At 43.6% G+C, this 22,813-nt stretch overlaps 1 protein-coding gene across 1 annotated transcript in view; it reads left to right on the top strand.

The window, feature by feature from the left end:
• LOC124613426 (facilitated trehalose transporter Tret1-like) overlaps positions 1–22,813 on the top strand; it is a 44,043-nt gene that overhangs the window by 14,440 nt on the left and 6,790 nt on the right. Inside the window, exons 2-3 of the mRNA XM_047142129.1 lie at positions 9,236–9,644; positions 15,464–15,858. Of these exons, the coding sequence (XP_046998085.1) occupies positions 9,236–9,644; positions 15,464–15,858 (804 nt within the window). The remainder of the gene's footprint in view (positions 1–9,235; positions 9,645–15,463; positions 15,859–22,813) is intronic.

A 22,813-nucleotide genomic window follows, 5' to 3' on the forward strand; every position in this document is an offset into this window, starting at 1 on the left:
AATTTAAAATATGTTACCCATTGGTCGACTGCTGGTGGTGTCACTCCTGTCTACATAACGGCAGGAAACTATGCGAGACTAACCCTTCGTATGGGCTTAAATAGCGTGCTGAGATCACGTGAATAGACGGCAACACCCCCAGCGGCGATCAAGTTATAGTGTTAATTATAAATAATTGTAACTCTTTTTAATTCGAATGGTTTCGTTTTCTGTTATTTACTGTCACTTACATTTATGTTAAACCAAGGTGACTAGTAATTACATATAATAAACTGCATTAAAAGCCGTTGATCGCCGCTGGAGGTGTTGCCGTCTATTCACGTGATCTCAGCAAGCTATTTAAGCCCATACGAAGGGTTAGTCTCGCATAGTTTCCTGCCGTTATGTAGACAGGAGTGACACCACCAGCAGTCGACCAATGGGTAACATATTTTAAATTTACGTAATTTTAGCTGTTGTATAATGGAGTCTTTCTGACGGATATCTATAATTTCACAGTGTAAACGCCCAGAAGATGACCCCTACGTCGGGTTGAGACCGGTTGACGGTATAATAATAATAAATGCGATTAAGACTGTTTTGAATAATTGACACTTGTACTCTGCCTAGCATTAAATTCTGATGGTAGTTTCGCCACAGTTTGCCGCCTGTCCTGTTCACCAGTCTGCCCAGCCTACGACGTCCGACATCTGTAATGAGAGGTGGCCGTCCAACACCACAACGTCTGGACGTGGTTTCACCTTGGTTTCGCCACGTGTTGCAGACATTCACCACAACACTCCTAGAACACCCGACAGGTCGTACACTTTCCGAAATGCTCGTGTCGAGCCTCTGGGCCATTACAATTTACCCTCGGTCAAACTACGATAGATCGCGCGCCTTCCCCATTCTACACACAAGACAGCACGCTCACTGATACCACACGTACCGTGCGTGGGTCTGACTAGCAGCCATTCCTTGTCAAGCGACGCTGCTATCTTCTGTACGGTTTTACGACGGTGAGTCAAATGAAAACCTTAAATATTTTTTTAAATATCATTTATTGTGCAGAAGTGGTACAAAGCTGTATCACTTTTCAACATAATCTCCCTCACGCACAATGCAAGTCCTCCAGCGCTTACAAAGTGCGTAAATTCCTTTAGAACAAAATTGTTTTGGTAGTCCGCGCAACCACTCATGCACCGCGTGGCGTACCTCTTCATCAGAACGGAACTTCTTTCCTCCCATTGCGTCTTTGAGTGGTCCAAACATACGGAAATCATTTGGTGATGGGGAATGGTGCCATTCCTTGCTCGTTCTCTTCGTTTCCGGTTGGTTGGAAGTGATCCCAGGTTTCGTCCCCAGTAACGATTCTTGCAAGGAAGCCATCACCTTCTCGTTCAAAGCGCCGAAGAAGTTCTTCACAACCATCAACACGTCGTTCTCTCATTTGAGGAGTCAGCTGCCGTGGCACCCATCTTGCAGGCACTTTGTAAAACTGGAGCACATCATGCACATTGTGGTGTGCTGACCCATGACTAATCTGTAAACATGCTGCAATGTCATTCAGTGTCACTCGGCGGTTTCCTTCACTATGGATTCAACTGCTGGAATGTTCTGTGGAGTCACAACTCGTTGTGCCTGACCTGAACGGGGAGCATCTTCCACTGAAGCCACACAATTTGCGAACTTCCTACTCCATTCGTAGACTTGCTGCTGTGACAAACATGCAACACCGTACTGAACTTTCATTCGTCGATGAATTTCAATAGGTTTCGCACCTTCACTACGCAAAAACCGAATAACAGAACGCTGTTCTTCCCTGGTGCAAGTCGCAAGTGGGGCGGCCATCTTTATACTGATACTGCGACAGTATGTGTGCATCTGCATTATGCTGCCACCTGCAGGCCATTCTGCACGCTATTTGTAGCACGCTTACCAACTTACAGGATAACGTCGCGAAATTTCGATTTGTTATTACAAATTTAAGGTTTCATTTGACTCACCCTCGTATATTGATTGTAGGTTGGTAATAATAATGTTCTGGCTGATCAGTGTAAATGGCACTCTCAATTTATTCACAGTTTTGATTTCTTTGGATTACGAAATGGTCTTTGCAAACTTTTCGCAAAGATATCCTGTAGTCAGTAATGGACAGCTAGTGCAAGATCTCCCAGTCATCTCTCTGTGAGACACTCCTGAAGTAATGTGTTTCACGTCTGGCGAGTTCGACTTGCTTTCAACCAATGAGAGTAGCGCGCCGTCAAGTTGTCCATGTGGCTGAGAGTGTTTGAATTCGTATTCTACCCCTCACGCCAAAGCGAGGAAGTTGAAGCAATTTGGAGGTGGTAGCTGCAGTTCTAGAGATCTTTTGGTGACACTGCTGCAGTTATTTGCAGAGGCTGTTAGTAGTCAACGATTAATACATTTAACTCATGTGATACTCGTTTTCATACATGTATTTTTCAAACTTTCCGAATGCTGAATTGATGATGAACTGCAAACGTGATCTCTGCCTAGGCACGCGATGTTGCACAAGCACAGAGGTAGTTTATTCTTCATAAAATGGAACCTTATTACAGGATCTTGTCGTAGTTACTCAATCCGATGCATTATCGTCATTCTTTCATATATTTTAGATTATTCATTGTCTTACTGGGATACGTGCACAGAAAACTTCTATTTTTATGGCTGCTGGAAATTCGATTCAAGTCCATGTGTATTGTGATTCTCACGCATTGCATGTTCCTGTTAGCCCACTTTCAAGTTAATACAGTGTATCGGTTCACTATTACTGTCCTTCATGTCTGTTCTCCCAAGTCATTTATTTAATTTTCGTATGCAATACGGTACTGATGCACGCTTTGTGTAGCGCCATATTGAACTCACTTGTTGGCAACATCCCCTTTGTCTATTGAATGATTATTCATGGTACAGAGAATGAAAAAGCTCAATCATGAACAGCTCTCCTGCGTTATTAGTAATAAACATACCGTCTTCTTGCTTGACTACACCGAGGTGATAAGTCATGGGATGGCGATATGCACATAAAAAGTGGTCCATTGATCGTGACTGGGCCAAATATCTCACGAAATAAGCGTCAAACGAAAAAACTACATAGAACGAAACTCGTCTAGACTGAAGGGGGAAACCAGATGGCGCTATGGTTGGCCCGCTAGATGGCGCTGCCATAGGTCAAACGGATATCAACTGCGTTTTTTTAAATAGGAACCCCCATTTTTTATTACATATACGTGTAGTACCTAAAGAAATATGAATGTTTTAGTTGGACCACTTTTTTCGCTTTGTGATAGATGGCACTGTAATAGTTACAAACATACGGGTCACTATTTTAGACGAACAGTTGGTAATAGGTAGGTTTTTTAAATTGAAATACAGAACGTAGGTACGTTTGAACATTTTATTTCGGTTGTTCCAATATGATACATGTACCTTTGTGAACTTACCATTTCTGAGAACGCATGCTGTTACAGCGTGATTACCTGTAAATACCACATTAATGCAATAAATGCTCAAAAGGATGTCTGTCAACCGCAAGGCATTTGGCAATACGTGTAACCACATTCCTCTCAACAGCGAGTAGTTCGCCTTCCGTAATGTTCGCACATGCATTGACAATGCGCTGACGCATGTTGTCAGGCGTTGTCGGTGGATCACGGTAGCAAATGTCCTTCAACTTTCCCCACAGAAAGAAATCCGGGGACGTCAGATCCGGTGAACGTGCAGGCCATGGTATGGTGCTTCGACGACCAATCCACCTGTCATGAAATATGCTATTCAATACCGCTTCAACCGCACGCGAGCTATGTGCCTGACATCCATCATGTTGGAAGTACATCGCCATTCTGCCAAGCAGTGAAACATCTTGTAGTAACATCGGCAGAACATTTCTTAAGAAATCAGCATACATTGCACCATTTAGATTGCCATCGAAAAAATGGGGGCCAATTATCCTTCCTCCCATAATGCCGCACCATTCTTTAACCCGCCAAGGTCGCTGATGTCCCACTAGTCGCAGCCATCGTGGATTTTCCGTTGCCCAATAGTGCATATTAAGCCGGTTTACGTTAGCGCTGTTGGTGAATGACGCTTCGTCGCTAAATAGAACGCGTACAAAAAATCTGTCATCGTCCTGTAATTTCTCTTGTGCCCAGTGGCAGAGCCGTACGCGACGTTCAAAGTCGTTGCCATGCAATTCCTGGTGCAGAGAAATATGGTACGGCTGCAATCGATGTTGATGTAGCATTCTCAACACCAACGTTTTTGAGATTCCCGATTCTCGCGCAATTTGTCTGCCACTGATGTGCGGATTAGCCGCGACAACAGCTAAAACACGTACTTGGGCATCATCATTTGTTGCAGGTCGTGGTTGACGTTTCACATGTTGCTGAACACTTCCTCTTTCCTTAAACAACGTAACTATCCGGCGAACGGTCCGGACACTTGGATGATGTCGTCCAGGATCGCAATTGGTAAACGGTCCATTTTAACACGGGTAATGTATCACGAAGCAAATACCGTCCGCACTGGCGGTATGTTACGTGATACCACATACTTACACGTTTGTGACTATTACAGCGCCATCTGTCACAAGGCGAAAAAAGTCGTCCAACTAAAACATTCATATTTCTTTACGTACTTCACGTATATGTAATAAAAAATGGGGGTTCCTATTCAAAAAAACGCACTTGATATCCGTTTGACCTATGGCAGCGCCATCTAGCGGGCCAACCATAGCGCCATCTGGTTTCCCCCTTCAATCTAGACGGGTTTCGTTCTTTGTAGTTTTTTCGTTTTATGCTTATTTCGTGAGATATTTGGCCCGGTCACTATCAACGGACCACCCTGTATACAAAATGGCGTTAGTAGTGTGTACACAAGGTATAAAAAGCGCAGTGCACTATCAAGCTGAATGTATACTCAACTCATTCGTGTGAAAACGTTTCCGACATGATTACAGCCGTACTACGTGAATTAACTGAACGCGGAATGTAGTTGTACCTAGATGCATGGGACATGCCATTTCGGAAATAGTTAGGGAATTTAGTCTTCCGAGATCCACATTGTCAAGAGTGTGCAGAGAATACCAAATTTCAAGCGTTTCTCTCACCATGGACATCGCAGTGGCCGATAGCCTTCGCATAACGGCCGAGAGCAGCGGCATTCGCGTAGAATTGTCAGTGCTAACAGACAAGCAAGACTGCATGAAATAACCACAGACATCAAGGTGGGACGTACGACCAACGTATCCGTTAGGACAATACGACGAAATCTGACGTTAATAGGCTATGGCAGCAGACGACCCAGTCACATAAGCTACACTTGTAAATTTCGAGCTGCTTGTTTTATTGTAAGGTGCATTCTACTGTAACTGCTCCTTTTCTCACTATTTAAGATCTGATGGAGTTATGAAATTGTTTATTGGGTCATAAACATTACTATACAAGGCATAGATTCAACAAATCGGGGCTTAATCTATGACACTAATGTTAGTAGACCAGTTCTTAACACAGTGTGCCATAATCTAGGGTCCAAATTCAGCCCCAGCAGACACAGCTTAGATTTCAGCTGGAGAAGCATACAGGTAGATCGTACCTTATTCTCGCAAAGTCTCATGCAATTTCAAAACATCAATAGTGACCTGTTAGTACCATAGGTAGGCGTTAATGGCCATACGCCAATGAAACAGATTGTGAAAAATAACTTGGTGTCCAGCTGAATACTGACCAGCCGCTGTGACCGAGCGGTTCTAGGCGCTTCAGTCTGGAACCTCTCTGCTGCTACGGTCGCAGGTTCGAATGTCCTTAGGGACTGATGTCCTCAAATATTAAGTCCCATAGTGCTTAGAGCCATTTGAACCATTTTTTCCAGCTGGATACCAAGTTAAAACGGAGTCAACATACGAAGCTCAATTCAGCGTGTTATACCTTTAGAAGCTTGGTTGTCCTATGGTATGGTATTCTGTGGAGCCACAATGAAAGACACAAAAATATTTTTCATCTAGGCTCTATCTCCTTGTCTAGGTTGTGGAATGGTGTTACAACTCCCTTGGGAAGGTATTCAACAAGCTCTAGTCTACAATAAAACATGAAACTGAGAATTGAAAAAAAAAAATTTCTTATTAGGCTTTTTTTTACAAAGTTTCTGAATATCTGGATTCCACGATTGAAAAGTTCTGTCACCTACATGGCAAGTAGTTGTCTTCCTTGTAAAGTTGCATGGCAAGTAGTACTGTCCCGTAAATAGAACTCATTTTCTTTGAGAAACACCATTGCAGGCAAGTAATATTAAGCTACCAATTGCAGGTAAGCAGCAGCTGTATAGTAAACTGAGAAGGTAGCAGCATTTTGCACAGTACCAACTTTCTTTCTGCTTTACTCGATTACATTTAGCTGTAATAAGCATGAGTAACATTGAGCATTATTGTGATATTTTGCTGATAATAGACCATACACATTAAGTATAGATAGTTTCAATATTATTTTTTTATCTATGGTATACCTTGACTCGTTCCACGTTCCTTAAGGTTCTCCTTGTTGATAGTATTAGCATGGTGTATAAGTTCGTATCGTTTTTGTGTTGCATGTTAGTATTCCGATTGCTATGTGTTTATCTATCGATTGTGATTCTTTATTTATAGTTCACTGTTGCTATATGTATTTACATATTGTCAGTTTTCATTAGGAGATAGTGAATGGAGCCGTGGGTGCTAGAACATGGGTGGCCAAGTGAAGAAATAGAAGCATTTCCGACATATTTTTCTGTTTGTGTTCAGTAGACGGATGACAAGAGCGGCGGCAACCAGAAACATTTGCACCCTGTACGGGGATAATGCCATTAGCCAGAGCGTCGCAATAAAATGGCTGTCTCGTTTTAAGGAGGATGGTTTTAACATTTGCGACTCTCCACATTCAGGAAGATCTTCGGCGTTTGATCAAGATCGCTTAAAGACATTAATCCACAATGATCTACGCCAGTACACTCGAGAACTGGCATATGTGATGAGCTGTGATCATTCCACCATGGTGCTACATATTCATGCAACAGGGAGGATTCAAAAATCAGGTGTATGGGTACCGCACACTCTAAGCCAAAATCGCAAAAATTAGGAGCATCTCTGCTACCTCGTCATCAACTGGCTCATGACAAACATCGACCACTCCTATCCTGTATAGTTATTGGTGACGAGAAATGTTGTCTAAAATAAGAGAAAGCAAGGAATTGCTGAGCCCAAACAAAGCAGCAGCTCCCCATACAAAGACGTGCGTGCAACCACAAAAGATAATGTTATGTATCTGGCGGAACAGCGACAGTGTAACGTACAAAGAATTGCTTCTGCAAGGTGTAACCATCACTGTTGACATTTATTGTCAACAACTGAGATATCTTGCAGAGCAGTGTAAGAACAACGACCAAAAAGAGTGCGAGAAGTGATGCTACTCCACAATGACACCCGCCTGCATTCTAATAGACCGTAAAAAAAAACACTATACAGGAGTTGGGTCGGGAAGCCATTCTGCATCCACCTTATTCACCTGGTCTTGCGCCCTCAGGTTTGCAACTTTTCTGCTCCCTATCAAACAACCTTGAAGGAACTTCCTTTCTGGAAGAAAATATGCTCCGTTCATGACTCCACGAGTTTTTCGCCTCAAAGCTATATGATTTTTACAGTCGTGAAATCGAAAAGTTTCTCCACAATTGGCATACTGATGAAGATAATGTGGGAGAACGTATTATTGATGACTAAAGTCTCTGTTATGTGTATCTGTTGTGATTATTAAACTTGTGGAGAAATGCTACAAACTTACGTACGAACCTAATATTTACAGAACACGATGAATGAGTGAATATTTAGGGGTATAGAAGAATATTAAGTGGTTTGAGATCCATCATGCACTATTTTAAGAAACGTTTTTGGAGCAGTGATCAAAAATTTTGAAAATTTTTCTTTTTAAAATTCAGTCTTGATCACACCACGTATGTTACAAGAACATAGTTGATCGGTTTCGGTCATATCACATGACCATCATCAGATCTGTAATTTAATTTAGAAAGTAATAGAAACCTTACTAGATTGACAATAAAATATGACAAAATGGTTATAAGGATAAAATACAATAAGACGTGTTATACCCATGGCATCCTTAAAAGATGGTAGGTGGAGCACTCTTGTCAGCTGCTCCGATGTCAACTGGTGCCAGCAAGTGACGAGCATACGCTTAAATACGAATATGCTCCGCCTACCTCTTCTCCCTCCACCTCACGTCAACCAATCAGTATAAAATATGTTCACATAATCGTCAAAACGTAAAAAAGTACAATAATAACATTAAATAATTATGTATAATATATCTCTTTACAACCATGCAATTACTTAAATATTGTATAAAATATCAATTAAAAGCTTTAAAATACATCGTCTGTGCAGTTATTTTAAAGCTTTTAATTGATATTTTATACAATATTTAAGTAATTGCATGGTTGTAAAGAGATATATTATACATAACTATTTTATGCTATTATTGCACTTTGTTTTTTTTACGTTTTGACGATTATGTAAGCCCATTTTATACTGATTGGTTGACGTGAGGTGGAGGGAAGAGAGGTAGGCGTATGCTCGTCACTTGCTGGCATCAGTTGACATCGGAGCAGCTGACAAGAGTGCCCCACCTACCATCTTCGAAGGATGCCATGGGTATAACACATCTTATTGTATTTTATCCTTATAACCATTTTGTCATATTTTATTGTCAATCTAGTAAGGTTTCTATTACTTTCTAAATTAAATTACAGGTCTGATGATAGTCATGTGATTTGACCGAAACCGGTCACCTATGTTCTTGTAACATACGTGGTGTGATCAAGACTGAATTTTAAAAAGAAAAATCATCATGCACTAATTATGTCATGTAGCACTCATTTGGAGCACATAAACTCTGACAGTGTTGGTTCATATGAGTAGCTGGAATGAGGAGGAAACATAGTAAAAGGTAACAAATTTTTTGACTGTTGTTATTGGCCGCCGGCCGCTGTGGCTGAGCGGTTCTAGGCACTTCAGACCGGAACCGCGCTGCTGCTACGGTCGCAGATTCGAATCCTGCCTCGGGCATGGATGTGTGTGATGTCCTTAGGTTAGTTAGGTTTAAGTAGTTCTCAGTTCTAGGGGACTGATGACCTCAGATGTTAAGTCCCATGGTGCTTGCAGCCATTTGAACCATTTGTTGTCGGCCGACAGGTGCTGTTTGCTCGCTCGGCGGGTATGCTGATAGCATCACGGCTGGTGGCTGGTCTGGGCGTTGGGGCCAGCATCTGCCTGGTACCGATGTACGTGGGGGAGGTGGCCGAGGCCAAGGTGCGGGGGATGCTCGGCACTGTCTTCCAGTTCGCCAATAGCGTCGGTTTCCTCGTGTCCTACAGCATGGGCCCCTACATGTCCTACTCGGTCGTGGCCATCGTGTCGGCCACCGTGCCAGTCCTCTTCATGCTGGGCTTCCTGTGGATGCCCGAGTCACCATACTTCTTGGCTCTGCGTGGAAGGGACGAGGAAGCCGAGAGCGCCTTGAGGAGGCTGCGAGGTGCCGTGTCTGAGGAAGCCATCCAGGAGGAGCTCGGCATTGTGCAGAAGTACGTCAAGGAGCAGCGAGGTGAGGGGCTGCACCTTACTTTGGATCTCACGTCAGACAGCTGTACTGATAATGGATGTTTTGCTTGTTAGCATAAAATTATATGACATCATTAATTAAACATACGATGAAATTCACCCAAAAATTAAGTTTCCCACTCCATCAGAAAATAGCAGATCATAAATTGAGAGACATGTATGTGACAGATGAAGAACAATGCAATGAACACTTACACTACTGGCCATTAAAATTGCTACAGCAAGAAGAAATGCAGATGATCAACGGGTATTCATTGGACAAATGTACTATTCTAGAACTGACATGTGATTACATTTTCACGCAATTTGGGTGCATAGATCCTGAGAAATCACTACCCGTAACAACCACCTCTGGCCGTAATAACGGCCTTGATACGCCTGTACATTGAGTCAAACAGAGCTTCGATGGCGTGTACAGGTACAGCTGCACATATAGCTTCAACAAGATATCACAGTTCATCAAGAGTTGTGACGGACGTATTGTGACGAGCCAGCTGCTCGGCCACCATTGACCAGACGTTTTCAGTTGGTGAGAGATCTGGAGATTGTGCTGGCCATGGCAGCAGTGGAACATTTTCTGTATCCAGAAAGGCCATTACAGGACCTGCAACATGCGGTCGTGCATTGTCCTGCTGAAAGGTGGGGTTTCGCAGGGATCGAATGTAGGGTAGAGCCACTGGTCGTAACACATATGAAATGTACCGTCCACTGTTCAAAGTGCCGTCAATGCGAACAAGAGGAGACCGAGACGTGTAACCAATGGCACCCCATACCATCACACCGATTGATACGCCAGTATGGCGATGACGAATACACGCTTCCAGTGTGCGTTCACCGCAGTGTCGCCGAACACGGATGCGACCATCATGATGCTGTAAACAGAACCGGGATTCATCCGAAAAAAATGACGTTTCGCCATTCGTGCACCGTGGTTCGTCGTTGAGTACACCATCGCAGGCCCTCCTGCCTGTGATGCAGCGTCAAGGGTAACCGCAGCCATGGTCTCCGAGCTGATAGTCCATGCTGCTGCAAACGTCGTCAAACTGTTGATGCAGATGGCTGTTGCCTTGCAAACGTCCCCATCTGTTGACTCAGGGATCGAGACGTGGCTGCACGATCCGTTACAGCCATTCGGATAAGATGCCTGTCATCTCGCCTGCTAGTGATACGAGGCCGTTGGGATCCAACACGACGTTCCGTATTACCCTCCTGAGCCCACCGATTCCATATTCTGCTAACAATCGTTGGATCTCGACCAACGCGAGCAGCAATGTCGCCTTATGATAAACCGCAATCGCGATAGGCTACACTCGGAACTTTATCAAAGTCGGAACATGATGGTACGCATTTCTCCTCCTTACACGAGGCATCACAACAACGCTTCACCAGGCAACGCCGGTCTACTGCTGTTTGTGTATGAGAAATCGGTTGGAAACGTTCCTCATGTCAGCACGTTGTAGGTGTCGCCACCGGCGCCAACGTTGTGCGAATGCTTTGTAAAGCTAATCATTTGCATATCACATCATCTTCTTCCTGTCAGTTAAATTTCGCATCTGTAGCATTTCATCTTCGTGGTGTAGCAATTTTAATGGCCAGTAGCGTATTTCCATGTTGAGTGGCTATTTTATGTAGTGAAGGATTTTGTTCTTGGAGAACTTATTAACATTTATTGCAATGCTAATTATAACTGATCCATTTCATTTGAATTTTAGCAATCAAGTACACAATAACTGCTTTTACTTCCACAAACTTTATCTCTTCTGAACCATTGATGGTAATTATTCTTAAAAACAAATAATTATTGCTGACTACCAAATGGGGCCAGTATGATGTGCTAGCATCGAGGAACTGGTGGCTTCAATGCTACGTACATTAGATGTCATCCCTGGACAGCAATCAGTCATATACAGCTTATTATCTATAGATAACTGTTCTAATTCTCTGTCTACGAACTATCATCAACAGTGTGTAAGAATTGGTGCAAGTTATGCAGACATCAGCACTGAATCTACAAGAAAGTAATTATAACCAAGAAACAAAAATGTTCTGTAATCGTACAGATAACTGACATCAGTGAGAGTCGTCCGAAGTTCGAGGAATGTGGGCTCCTCAGTCAATTTGGCTCAAGGTAAACTTCAGCGACAGAGCCACTGGATAGTACTTTTTAAACAATTCATTTTTTAAAAATATAATCCCTTTTTCGTTGAAAAGTAACTCTAATCTTTTTTCAGTTGCACTAAGTGCTTTCCACTATCATAGGACATACGTCATGAGCTAGTAGTTGCAAACTTCATGCTTTTGAAAGTGCTTTTTCTTAAGTGTTGTTTCATCCGCCTTACCTCAGCAATAGATGTGTCTCTCCCTTCAGCCAAAGCCATATTAAAATACGTGATTCAAAAGGACATAATTTTAGATAGGCTTTTACAATTATTAAAATGTATTTGTCGCGCTGTACATTCTGAATTAAGAAACCTGTATAATGAAATACAAATAAAAATAATAAGATGGTGCAGAAAGGTAACAGTCTTAAGAAGAATGGCTACATTTCACACAAACTTGAAGGATGTGCATAGAGAAGAGATAGTTGTTAGTAGGCTGTTTAGGTTTTTAATTTGGTAACACCACGTAGTGCTCTGTATGAAAATTGCTGACTGCGCTGTGTGCAGTCTGTGACTGGTTGGACTCATTGGAAAATTCGCGTGTATTGTAGTTGGATGTGAACAGTGCGTAGCGTTGGGCAGTTGGAGGTGAGCCGTCAGCAGTGGTGGATACGGAGAGAGAGATGCCAAAGTTTTGAGAAGTTGCTATAAGCGGACGATCTGGACGTGTGTCCGCTAGAAAAGGGAAATTTGTAAAGATGGATGTCATGAATTTTTATATATAATATATATGTGATGACTTTTGAAGACTATTAAGATAAATACATTGTTTGTTCTCTATCAAAATCATTCATTTGCTAACTATGTCTATCAGTAGTTAGTGCCTTCAGTAGTTAGAATCTTTTATTTAGCTGGCAGTATTGGCGCTCGCTGTATTGCAGTAGTTCGAGTAACGAAGATTTTTGTAAGTGATTCGTGAAAGGTATAGGTTATTGTTAGTCAGGGCCATTCTTTTGTAGGGATTATTGAAAGTCAGACTGCGTTGTGCTAAAAATATTGTGTGGCAGTTTAGTGACGATCAGAAGAAGTAAAGAGAAAACTGTCTGAGTACTTTGTGTTTTACAGAGTTGTTTCTGCATCAAATAACGTAGAAGTTTACCAGCACAGTCTTTCATAATTTTTCAAAGTGTACGTTTCATAGTTAAAAAGGAAAGTTTGGCCGGCCGCTGGGGCCAAGCGGTTTTAGGCGCTTCAGACCGTAACCGCGCTGCTACTACAGTCCCAAGTTCGAATCCTGCCTCGGGCATAGATGTGTGTCATGTCCTTCAGTTAGTTAGGTTTAAGTAGTACTAAGTCTAGAGGACTGATGACCTCAGATGTGAAGTCCCATAGTGCTTAGAGCCATTTGAACCATTTTTGGAAAGTTTAGATATTCTGTAGTGTCGTTGCGTTTGGGTATATGACAAAAGGGTCTGGTGGGTTGGAGCTGTAGATGTGATGGCAGAACGGTAGTGGATGCTACGAGGCAGAAATAGAGAAGGGACTGGGCTGTAGAATCAGCTGTGATATCATGACGAAAGGGTCAGTGAAGAGAGGAAGGTAGGGAGAGCTGTATTACATGATACGACTGGAAGGATGCTTTGGATTTGATAGGGTGGATAAATGTCAAGATAGATGTCATTCTCTGGGACAAGGAGTTGGATGCAGTTATGAAGTCGGGAGATCAGAAGCAGAGTAAGTGTACACTACTGGCCATTAAAATTGCTACACCAAGAGGAAATGCAGATGATAAACGAATGTTCATTGGACAAATATATTATACTAGAACTGACATGTGATTACATTTTCACGCAATTTGGGTGCATAGATCCTGAGAAATCATTACTCAGAACAACCACCTCTGGCCGTAATAAAGGCCTTGATACGCCTGGGCATCGAGTCAAACAGATCTTGGATGGCGTGTACAACTACAGCTACCCATGCAGGATCAACACGATACCACAGTTCATCAAGAGTAATGACTGGCGTGTTGAGACGAGCCAGTTGCTCGGCCACCATTGACCAGACGTTTTCAATTGGTGAGAGATCTGGAGAATGTGCTGGCCAGGGCAGCAGTGGAACATTTTCTGTATCCAGAAAGGCCCGTACAGGACCTGCAACATGCGGTCGTGCATTGTCCTGCTGAAATGTAGGGTTTCGCAGCGACCGAATGATGGGTAGAGCCACGGATCGTAACGCATCTGAAATGTAACGTCCACTGTTAAAAGTGCCGTCAATGCGAACAAGAAGTGACCCAGACGTGTAACCAATCGCACCCCATACCATCACGCTGGGTGATACGCCAGTATGGCAATGACGAATACACGCTTCCAAAGTGCGTTCATCGCGATGTCGCCAAACACGGATGCGACCATCATGATGCTGTAAACAGGACCTGGATTTATCCGAGAAAATGACGTTTTGCCATTCGTGCACCCAGGTTCGTCGTTGAGTACACCGTCGCAGGCGCTCGTGTCTGTGATGCAGCGTCAAGGGTATCCGCAACCATGGTCTCCGAGTTGATAATCCATGCTGCTGCAAACGTCGTCGAACTGTTCGTGCAGATGGTTGTTGTCTCTTGACTCAGGGTTCGAGACGGGGCTGCACGATCCGTTACAGCCATGCGTATAAGATGCCTGTCATCTCGCCTGCTAGTGATACGAGGCCGTTGGGATCCAGCACGGCGTTCCGTATTACCCTCCTGGACCCACCGATTCGATATTGGATGTCGACAAACGCGAGCAACAATGTCGATAAACCGCAATCGCGCTAGGCTACAATCCGACCTTTATCAAAGTCGGAGACGTGATGATACGCATTTCTCCTCCTTACAGGAGGCATCACAACAACGTTTCACCAGGCAACGCCGGTCGACTGCTGTTTGTGTATGAGAAATCGGTTGAAAACTTTTCTCGTGTCAGCAGGTTGTAAGTGTCGCCACCTGCGCCAACCTTGTGTGAATGTTCTGAAAAGCTAATCATTTGCATATCACAGCATCTTCATCCTGCCGGTTAAATTTCGCATCTGTAGCACGTCATATTCGTGGTGTAGCAATTTTAATGGTCAGTAGTGTCGATGGAGGATGGGTGAGATGTAAGGGTATAGGAGCAACAAGAAATCAGGTTAGTATATTAGAGATGAAACAATGTACTTGTTGTAGTCGAGTTTGCGGACAGGGGGTAGACAAATGGATGCAGAATGCAGGACAGGGAAGATGGTGTAAATTCAGTTGGAAGGATTGAGAGAATTACATTAGAGCAGTTAACCAATCAATAATGGCATAGGGTGCGATTTGCATGTTCAACCAGTCAGTAGTTACTATCCATTGTGATCTTCCTATTGGATGATAAAGAGGTGGGATTCCAGTATTCGCTGCCAGTTGAGCATTAGGTTGAGGTAGTTTACTGCGTTAACTAATACGATAGGTGTAATATGTAACGATGGGAGTGATGGCGGTACATTGTAGAAGTATTGCCAGAGATTTTGAAGATTTTACCTTGAGGAAACATTGAATACTTCAAGATGTAATTCGATTTAGGAGGAGTTGGAGGGATCATTGGGATGTCTTAGAGTGTAGGGTAGAGTCTAGGGAAGTACAGATCATTAGATGTATTGTTTATGATTTGATTGCAATAAAATGGCCGACAATGTGTTGTTGGGACAGAGACCCAGCGGTCGTGGCTGGAGCGGCTGGGCCAGCTGGTGCGTCGGCGCGGCAGCCGGCGGGCTCTGGTGGTGTGCGTGGTGCTGGTCCTGACGCAGGCGTTCGCGGGGCTGAGTGTGCTCATGGGCTACACTACTGAAATCTTCCAGCAGTCGGGTGTGGCACTGGATGCAGATGTGTGCGCCATCATCGCGGCAGCAGTGCAGACAGTGAGCAGCGTCGCCACATCTCTGCTGGCAGACCGCGCTGGCCGCCGGCCACTGCTGCTGCTCTCGCTCAGTGGCTGCAGCCTCACCATGGCCACACTCGCCACCCTCTTTTACGTCAAGGACGTGGTGCGTGCAGACCTCACTGCAGTGCAGTGGCTGCCACTTGCCGCCATGGCTGCTTTTATCGTGAGTATCATCTCAATATGTAAACTGCGCCCCTAGATTAGGCCAACAACAAAACCAATTTCTGTTCACCTGTGAGATCAATGGCATCATACGCAACTGCACTCAGTCTCGTGATCCATTCCCTGACTTCCAGCAGACGCACCATGTTATCTTGAGTAAAGATTCATCGACAGATGTAGCTGTAGGGAAGTATGTAGGAATACTCCGTGTTCATGTCATTTACAGTGTCTATAATAATTAATATAAAAAACTGTGACTTGTGAAAGCCTTGAATACTCCGTGTTCATGTCATTTACAGTGTCTATAATAATTAATATCAAAAACTGTGACTTGTGAAAGCCTTTTTTGGATATTCTCTAGTGCAATACGTTCATGTGCATCTTTTTCGAGCTTTTACACACACTTAGAGATGGAATTTACACTACTGGCCATTAAAACTGCTACACCATGAAGAAATGCAGATGATAAACGGGTATTCACTGGACAAATATATTATACTAGAACTGACATGTGATGACATTTTCACGCAGTTGGGGTGCATAGATCCTGAGAAATCACTACCCAGAACAACCACCTCTGGCAGTAATAACGGCCTTGATACGCCTGGGCATCGAGTTAAACTGAGCTTGGATGGCGTGTATAGGTACAGCTGCCCATGCAGCTTCAACACGATACCACAGTTTTTCAAGAGTAGTGACTGGCGTACTGTGACGAGCCAGTTGCTCGGCCACCATTGAGCAGACGTTTTCAATTGGTGACAGATGTGGAGAATGTGCTGGCCAGGGCAGCAGTCAAACATTTTCTGTATCCAGAAAGGCCCGTACAGGACCTGCAACATGCGGTCGTGCATTATCCTGTTGAAATATAGGGTTTCGCAACGTCCGAATGAAGGGTAGAGCCACGGGTCGTAACAGATCTGAAATTTAATGTCCACTGTTCAAAGTGCCGTCAATGCGAACAAGAGGTGACCGAGACGTGTAACCAATGGCACCCCATACCAACACGCTGGGTGATATGCTTCCAATATGCGTTCATCGCGATGTCGCCAAACACGGATGCGACCATCATGATGCTGTAAACAGAACCTAGATTCATCCGAAAAATGACGTTTTGCCATTCGTGCACCCAGCTTCGTCGTTGAGTACACCATCGCAGGCGCTCCTGTCTGTGATGCAGCGTCAAGGGTTACCGCAGCCATGGTCTCCGAGCTGATACTCCATGCTGCTGGAAACGTTAGCGAACTGTTCTTGCAGATGGTTGTTGTCTTGCAAACGTCCCCATCTGTTGACTCTGGGATCGAGACGTGGCTGCACGATCCGTTACAGCCATGCGGATAAGATGCTTGTCATCTCGACTGCTCGTGATACGAGGCCGTTGGGATCCAGCATGGCGTTCCGTATTACCCTCCTGAACCCACCGATTCCATATTCTGCTAACCGTCATTGGATCTCGACCAACGCGAGCAGCAATGTCGCGATACCATAAACCGCAATCGCGATAGGCTACAATCCGACCTTTATTAAAGTCGGAAACGTGATGGTACGCATTTCTCCCCCTTACACGAGGCTTCACAACAACCTTTCACCAGGCAACGCCAGTCAACTGCTGTTTGTGTATGAGAAATCGGTTGGAAACTTTCCTCATGTCAGCACGCTGTAGGTGTCACCATCGGCGCCTCCCTTGTGTGAATGCTCTGGTAAGCTAGTCATTTCCATATCACAGCATCTTCTTCCTGTCGTTTAAATTTCGCGTCTGTAGCACGTCATCTTCGTGGTGTAGCAATTTTAATGGCCAGTAGTGTAATATGTTATTTAACTGAAGGTCGTTTTGCTCAGCTAGTTTTCGTCTGTTCTTACGTAGGTTTCCAAAAAATTTAAAAATTTCGTACCTCGTTTCCATCTAACGCCTGTTATCTATCCGGTGTACCCGTAGAACTCTTCGGTTTTATTCTTCTTTTAAGAGCCATCATTAGTCTTCTGGGTTCCCTGAATTTTTGTGGGAGCCTTCCTTTTCTTCAGATTCTTCCAACTATCTTTTTACATTTAAAATAAGACATTTTGAGGCATATAGTCCTTCTGGTTTTATAACTGAATTACAGCACCTGATTATGGCCTTCTAAGGTACCGCTCATTTTTTTACCTGTTCTGTGGTAGTTTCTACAACAGACCTAGTTTACTGGCTCTTCCTTAGACTGCCCCTTCACACAGACCATTGTGTTGGATCCGTTCCCCTAAGTATTTGGATTTATCAGTAATTTTAATCATGGCATATTTAACCTCTAAGTATTTCGCCCTTCAGTGCCTTTGTTTCATATATTCCGTCTTTTCACACAATACTTTGAGAGCAATTTTTCCAGCGATAAAAATCTCCAGCATTCTTTGCGCACCCTTTCAGTTTCTGGCTAAAAGAGCAAGATCATCAGCAAAAGCCAACACTTCATTTTCTGGTTGTTTCCTTTCTTCACAAGATGTATTACAGTTATTCCTTCCAAAGTCAGAGTTTCTTCGAGGACCATATGAAAGAACTGGTGATAATCAGTATCCTTACCTGATCACTGTCTTTATTTCGAGAGACTCAGAGATTTCTCCAAAGAACTAGACTTTCGAAATGATGTCTCTATGTTTTAGGTTTTGCCTCGTTTTTCTATCAATTCAAAATTCCTCTAAAATCTTAAATAAAGTTTTTTATCATTAGAATCATATTCTGTTTTGAATTCCACAAAAATTGCTACTGCTATCTGTCTCCTTTTTGCTGTACTTACACTACTGGCCATTAAAATTGCTACACCAAGAAGAAATGCAGATCATAAACGGGTATTCATTGGACGAATATATTATATTAGAACTGACATGTGATTACATTTTCACTCAATTTGGGTGCATAGATCCTGAGAAATCAGTACCCAGAACAACCACCTCTGGCCGTAATAACGGCCTTGATACGCTTGGACATTGAGTCAAACAGAGCTTGGATGGCGTTTACAGGTACAGCTACCCATGCAGCTTCAACACGATACCACAGTTCATCAAGAGTAGTGACTGGCGTATTGTGACGAGCCAGTTGCTCAGCCACCATTGACCAGACGTTTTCAATTGGTGAGATCCGGAGAATGTGCCGGCCAGGGCAGCTGTCGAACATTTTCTGTATCCAGAAAGTCCCGTAAAGGACCTGCAACATGCGCTCGTGCATTATCCATCTGAAATTTAGGGTTTCGCAGGGGTCGAATGAACGGCAGAACCACGGGTCGTAACGCATCTGAAGTGTAACGTCCACTGTTCAAAGTTCCGTCAATGTAATCAAGAGGTGACCGAGACGTGTAACCAATGGCACCCCATACCATCACGCCGGGTGATACGCCAGTATGGCAATGACGAATACACGCTTCCAATGTGCGTTCATCGCGATGTCGCCAAACACGGATGCGACCATCATAATGCTGTAAACAGAACCTGGATTTATCCGAGAAAATGACGTTTTGCCATTCGTGCACCCAGGTTCGTCGTTGAGTACACCGTCGCAGGCGCTCGTGTCTGTGATGCAGCGTCAAGGGTAACCGCAGCCGTGGTCTCCGAGCTGATAGTCCATGCTGCTGCAAACGTCGTCGAACTGTTCGTGCAGATGGTTGTTGTCTTGCAAACGTCCCGATCTGTTGACTCAGGGATCGAGACGTGGTTGCACGATCCGTTACAGCCATGCGGACAAGATCCCTGTCATCTCGACTGCTAGTAATACGAGGCCGTTGGGATCCAGCACGGCGTTCCGTATTACCCTCCTGAACCCACCCATTCCATATACTCCTAACAGTCATTGGATCTCGACCAACGCGAGCAGCAATGTCGCGATACCATAAACCGCAATCGCGATAGGCTACAATCCGAACTTTATCAAAGTCGGAAACGTGATGGTAGGGATTTCTCCTCCTTACACGAGGCATCACAACAACGTTTCACCAGGCAACGTCCGTCAACTGCTGTTTGTGTATGAGAAATCGGTTGGAAACTTTCCTCATGTCAGCACGTTGTAGGTGTCGCCACCGGCGCCAACCTTGAGTGAATGCTCTGAAAAGCGAATCATTTGCATATCACAGCATCTTCTTCCTATCGCTTAAATTTCGCGTCTGAAGCATGTCATCTTCGTGGTGTAGCAATTTTAATAGCCAGTAGTGTATTAAAATGTTGTTGAAATTCCATATCTGTTACACGCATGACCTATTCCTTTGGAAACCAGTTTCATATCATCCAATGAGGTGATAGGGCTGTTCTACAACTTTTCTCTGCAGGCGCGCTTGGTGAATATCTTGCAGGCAATTAATGTTAAGGAAATCCCTCTGTAGCTTACGGTGTTGGTGTATGAGGGCATATTTACAGTCTTTCGGTGTCTTTTCGGTTTCCCGTATTTCTTCTACAAGGTGGTGTTTTCCATCTGCAGTGGCATGTCTTCCAGTCTTCCAAACGTCTGCCGCAATACCATCTTCATCTGCTGGGTTACTATCCTTGAGCCCCTTGATTACCCGCCTCATTTTGCCGATTTGAATCTAAAATATTGGCATCTAAATTATTGGACTGGATTGTAATCTAAATTATTGTGAATTTATTTCTAAGCACCCAGTCTTTCCCAAGACTCTTTGCAGTTTATCAGCACTTGGTCATTATTACACTTTAATTAAGACTACTATCATCGCAGGCTGATTATTTTTTAACAACAATCACAGAAAGTAATGCATGTGTTAAAACACATTTAATTTTTTTAAGGAAGGCTCAGGACTCATACAGGTATTTATATTACGAAACAGACATTCAACTGTGAAAAGTTTTTTGAAAAAACTTGGGTTATTGCTTCATTGGCTGTAATTGAACAATATATTTCCATACTTCTAGCTATTTCTGAAGATATCTAGTTCTTTGTAAAAGTTCGTTTCTTAACCTTTGTTCATTTCGTGTAATATTTGAAGATAGTTTTTTTAGTATGTGACGCGATTCCAGTCATTCCCCACCCAACCCAAATATCTATATGGAAGAAAAGTCAGAGATACTCGGGCTTCATACCACAGCCACGATTGGCTCCCACCGCTCCTGGGCCCGTCCGCTGACGCAACAGTCAGTAAATATCAAGGCGCTGCAATTTTCCGTAAGTTCTCGTTATTCCTTGAAGGCTTCGATAGACGCCGTTGGTACGAGTAATGTAGTGATTGACCTTGCCGCTGTTTACGTTCCCTGACCTGTCTGCACACGCTTACGTTTCCCGTTGCTACTCTGTTGACTTCGCTTCTGATTAGACGCTCTCTCTGTGAACTTCACCGTCATCGACTACAGGAATCATCTGTTGGTTCCCGGGCTCTGCATCACCGTCAGTGTGAGTGCTCGTAAACTGTTTTATCTGCAATGACAACAATAAATACAACAACGGCAACAGCAACAATAAGATAAACAATTGGAATTCCAATGTCAACACCAGCAACAGAACTGCCGGAATTGCTGTTACAACAACTGCAAAACCAACACCAGTCGTCAGCTGCAGCTGCAACAACGATGCCACCCCCTACCCCCGGACGTTCACATGTTTCACATGTTTCAAAAATGGTTCAAATGGCTCTGAGCACTATGGGATTTAACATCTCTGGTCATCAGTCCCCTAGAACGTAGAACTACTTAAACCTAACTAACCTAAGGACAACACACACATCCATGCCCGAGGCAGGATTCGAACCTGCGACCTGTTTACATCGTTTGTTCTTCGCTGCCAGGCAAGTCAAATAACTGAACCAGAACATAAGAGTGAACTCCTCCTATCTTCTTGTAATGTTGTTGTTGTTATGGTCTTCAGTCCTGAGACTGGTTTGATGCAACTTTCCATGGTACTCTATCCTGTGCAAGCTTCTTCATCTCCCAGTACCTACTGCTGCAACCTACATCCTTCTGAATCTGCTTAGTGTATTCATCTCTTGGTCTCCCTCCACGCTGCCCTCCAATACTAAATTGGTGATCCCTTGATGCCTCAGAACATGTCCTACCAACCTATCCCTCCTTCTTGTCAAGTTGTGCCACAAATTTCTCTTCTCCCCAATTCTATTCAATACCTCCTCATTAGTTATGTGGTTTACCCATTTAATCTTCAGCATTCTTCTGTAGCACCACATTTCGAAAGCTTCTATTTTCTTCTTGTCCAAACTATTTATCGTCCATGTTTCACATCCATATATGGCTACACTCCATACAAATACTTTCAGAAATGACGTCCTGACACTTAAATCTATACTCGATGTTAACAAATTTCTCTTCTTCAGAAACGCTTTCCTTGCCACTGCCAGTCTAGAAGGTATGTCCTCTCTTTGCTCCCCATATAGCAAAACTCATTTACTACTTTATCTCATTTCCAAACCTAATTCCCTCAGCATCGCCCGAGTTAACTCGATTACATTCTATTATCATCGTTTTGCTTTTGTTGATGTTTATTTTATACCCTCGTTTCAAGACACTGTCCATTCCATTCAACTGCTCTTCCAGGTCCTTTGCTGTCTCTGACAGAATTACAATTCTTGTAATAGACTACACGAAGTGGTTTCAGCTTTTCTGATGTTTGTAGTTTGCTGATTGATAATTATAGTCATAAAACCAGCTATGCTAAATTTTAATCATTCTGTTAAGCAAAGTGAGCTAGCATATGCAGCATTGCTGAAATGCAAGGCATAACATGCAAGTGTGATTTTTCCTGTAAACAGGGTGGCGCCTTGTATTGGTGATCATTTATCTGAGGGTACTTAGCAGTCCACAGTCCTCATAGTTGGTAGGCACGTAAACAGAAGCGCTTTGTTTGCCGTTGGCGTGCACCAAAGCGACCGCAAGCTCATACAGATGTTTCCTCCAGGACACTGTCAAAGAGTCCAAACAAGTCGTGTCTAAATTGTGGCCCATATATCAACAACGTAACTACCCTTTCCTTGGCATCACCAGTTTTG

This window comes from Schistocerca americana, chromosome 4 (assembly GCF_021461395.2).
Source record: "Schistocerca americana isolate TAMUIC-IGC-003095 chromosome 4, iqSchAmer2.1, whole genome shotgun sequence".
NCBI lineage: Eukaryota > Metazoa > Arthropoda > Insecta > Orthoptera > Acrididae > Schistocerca > Schistocerca americana.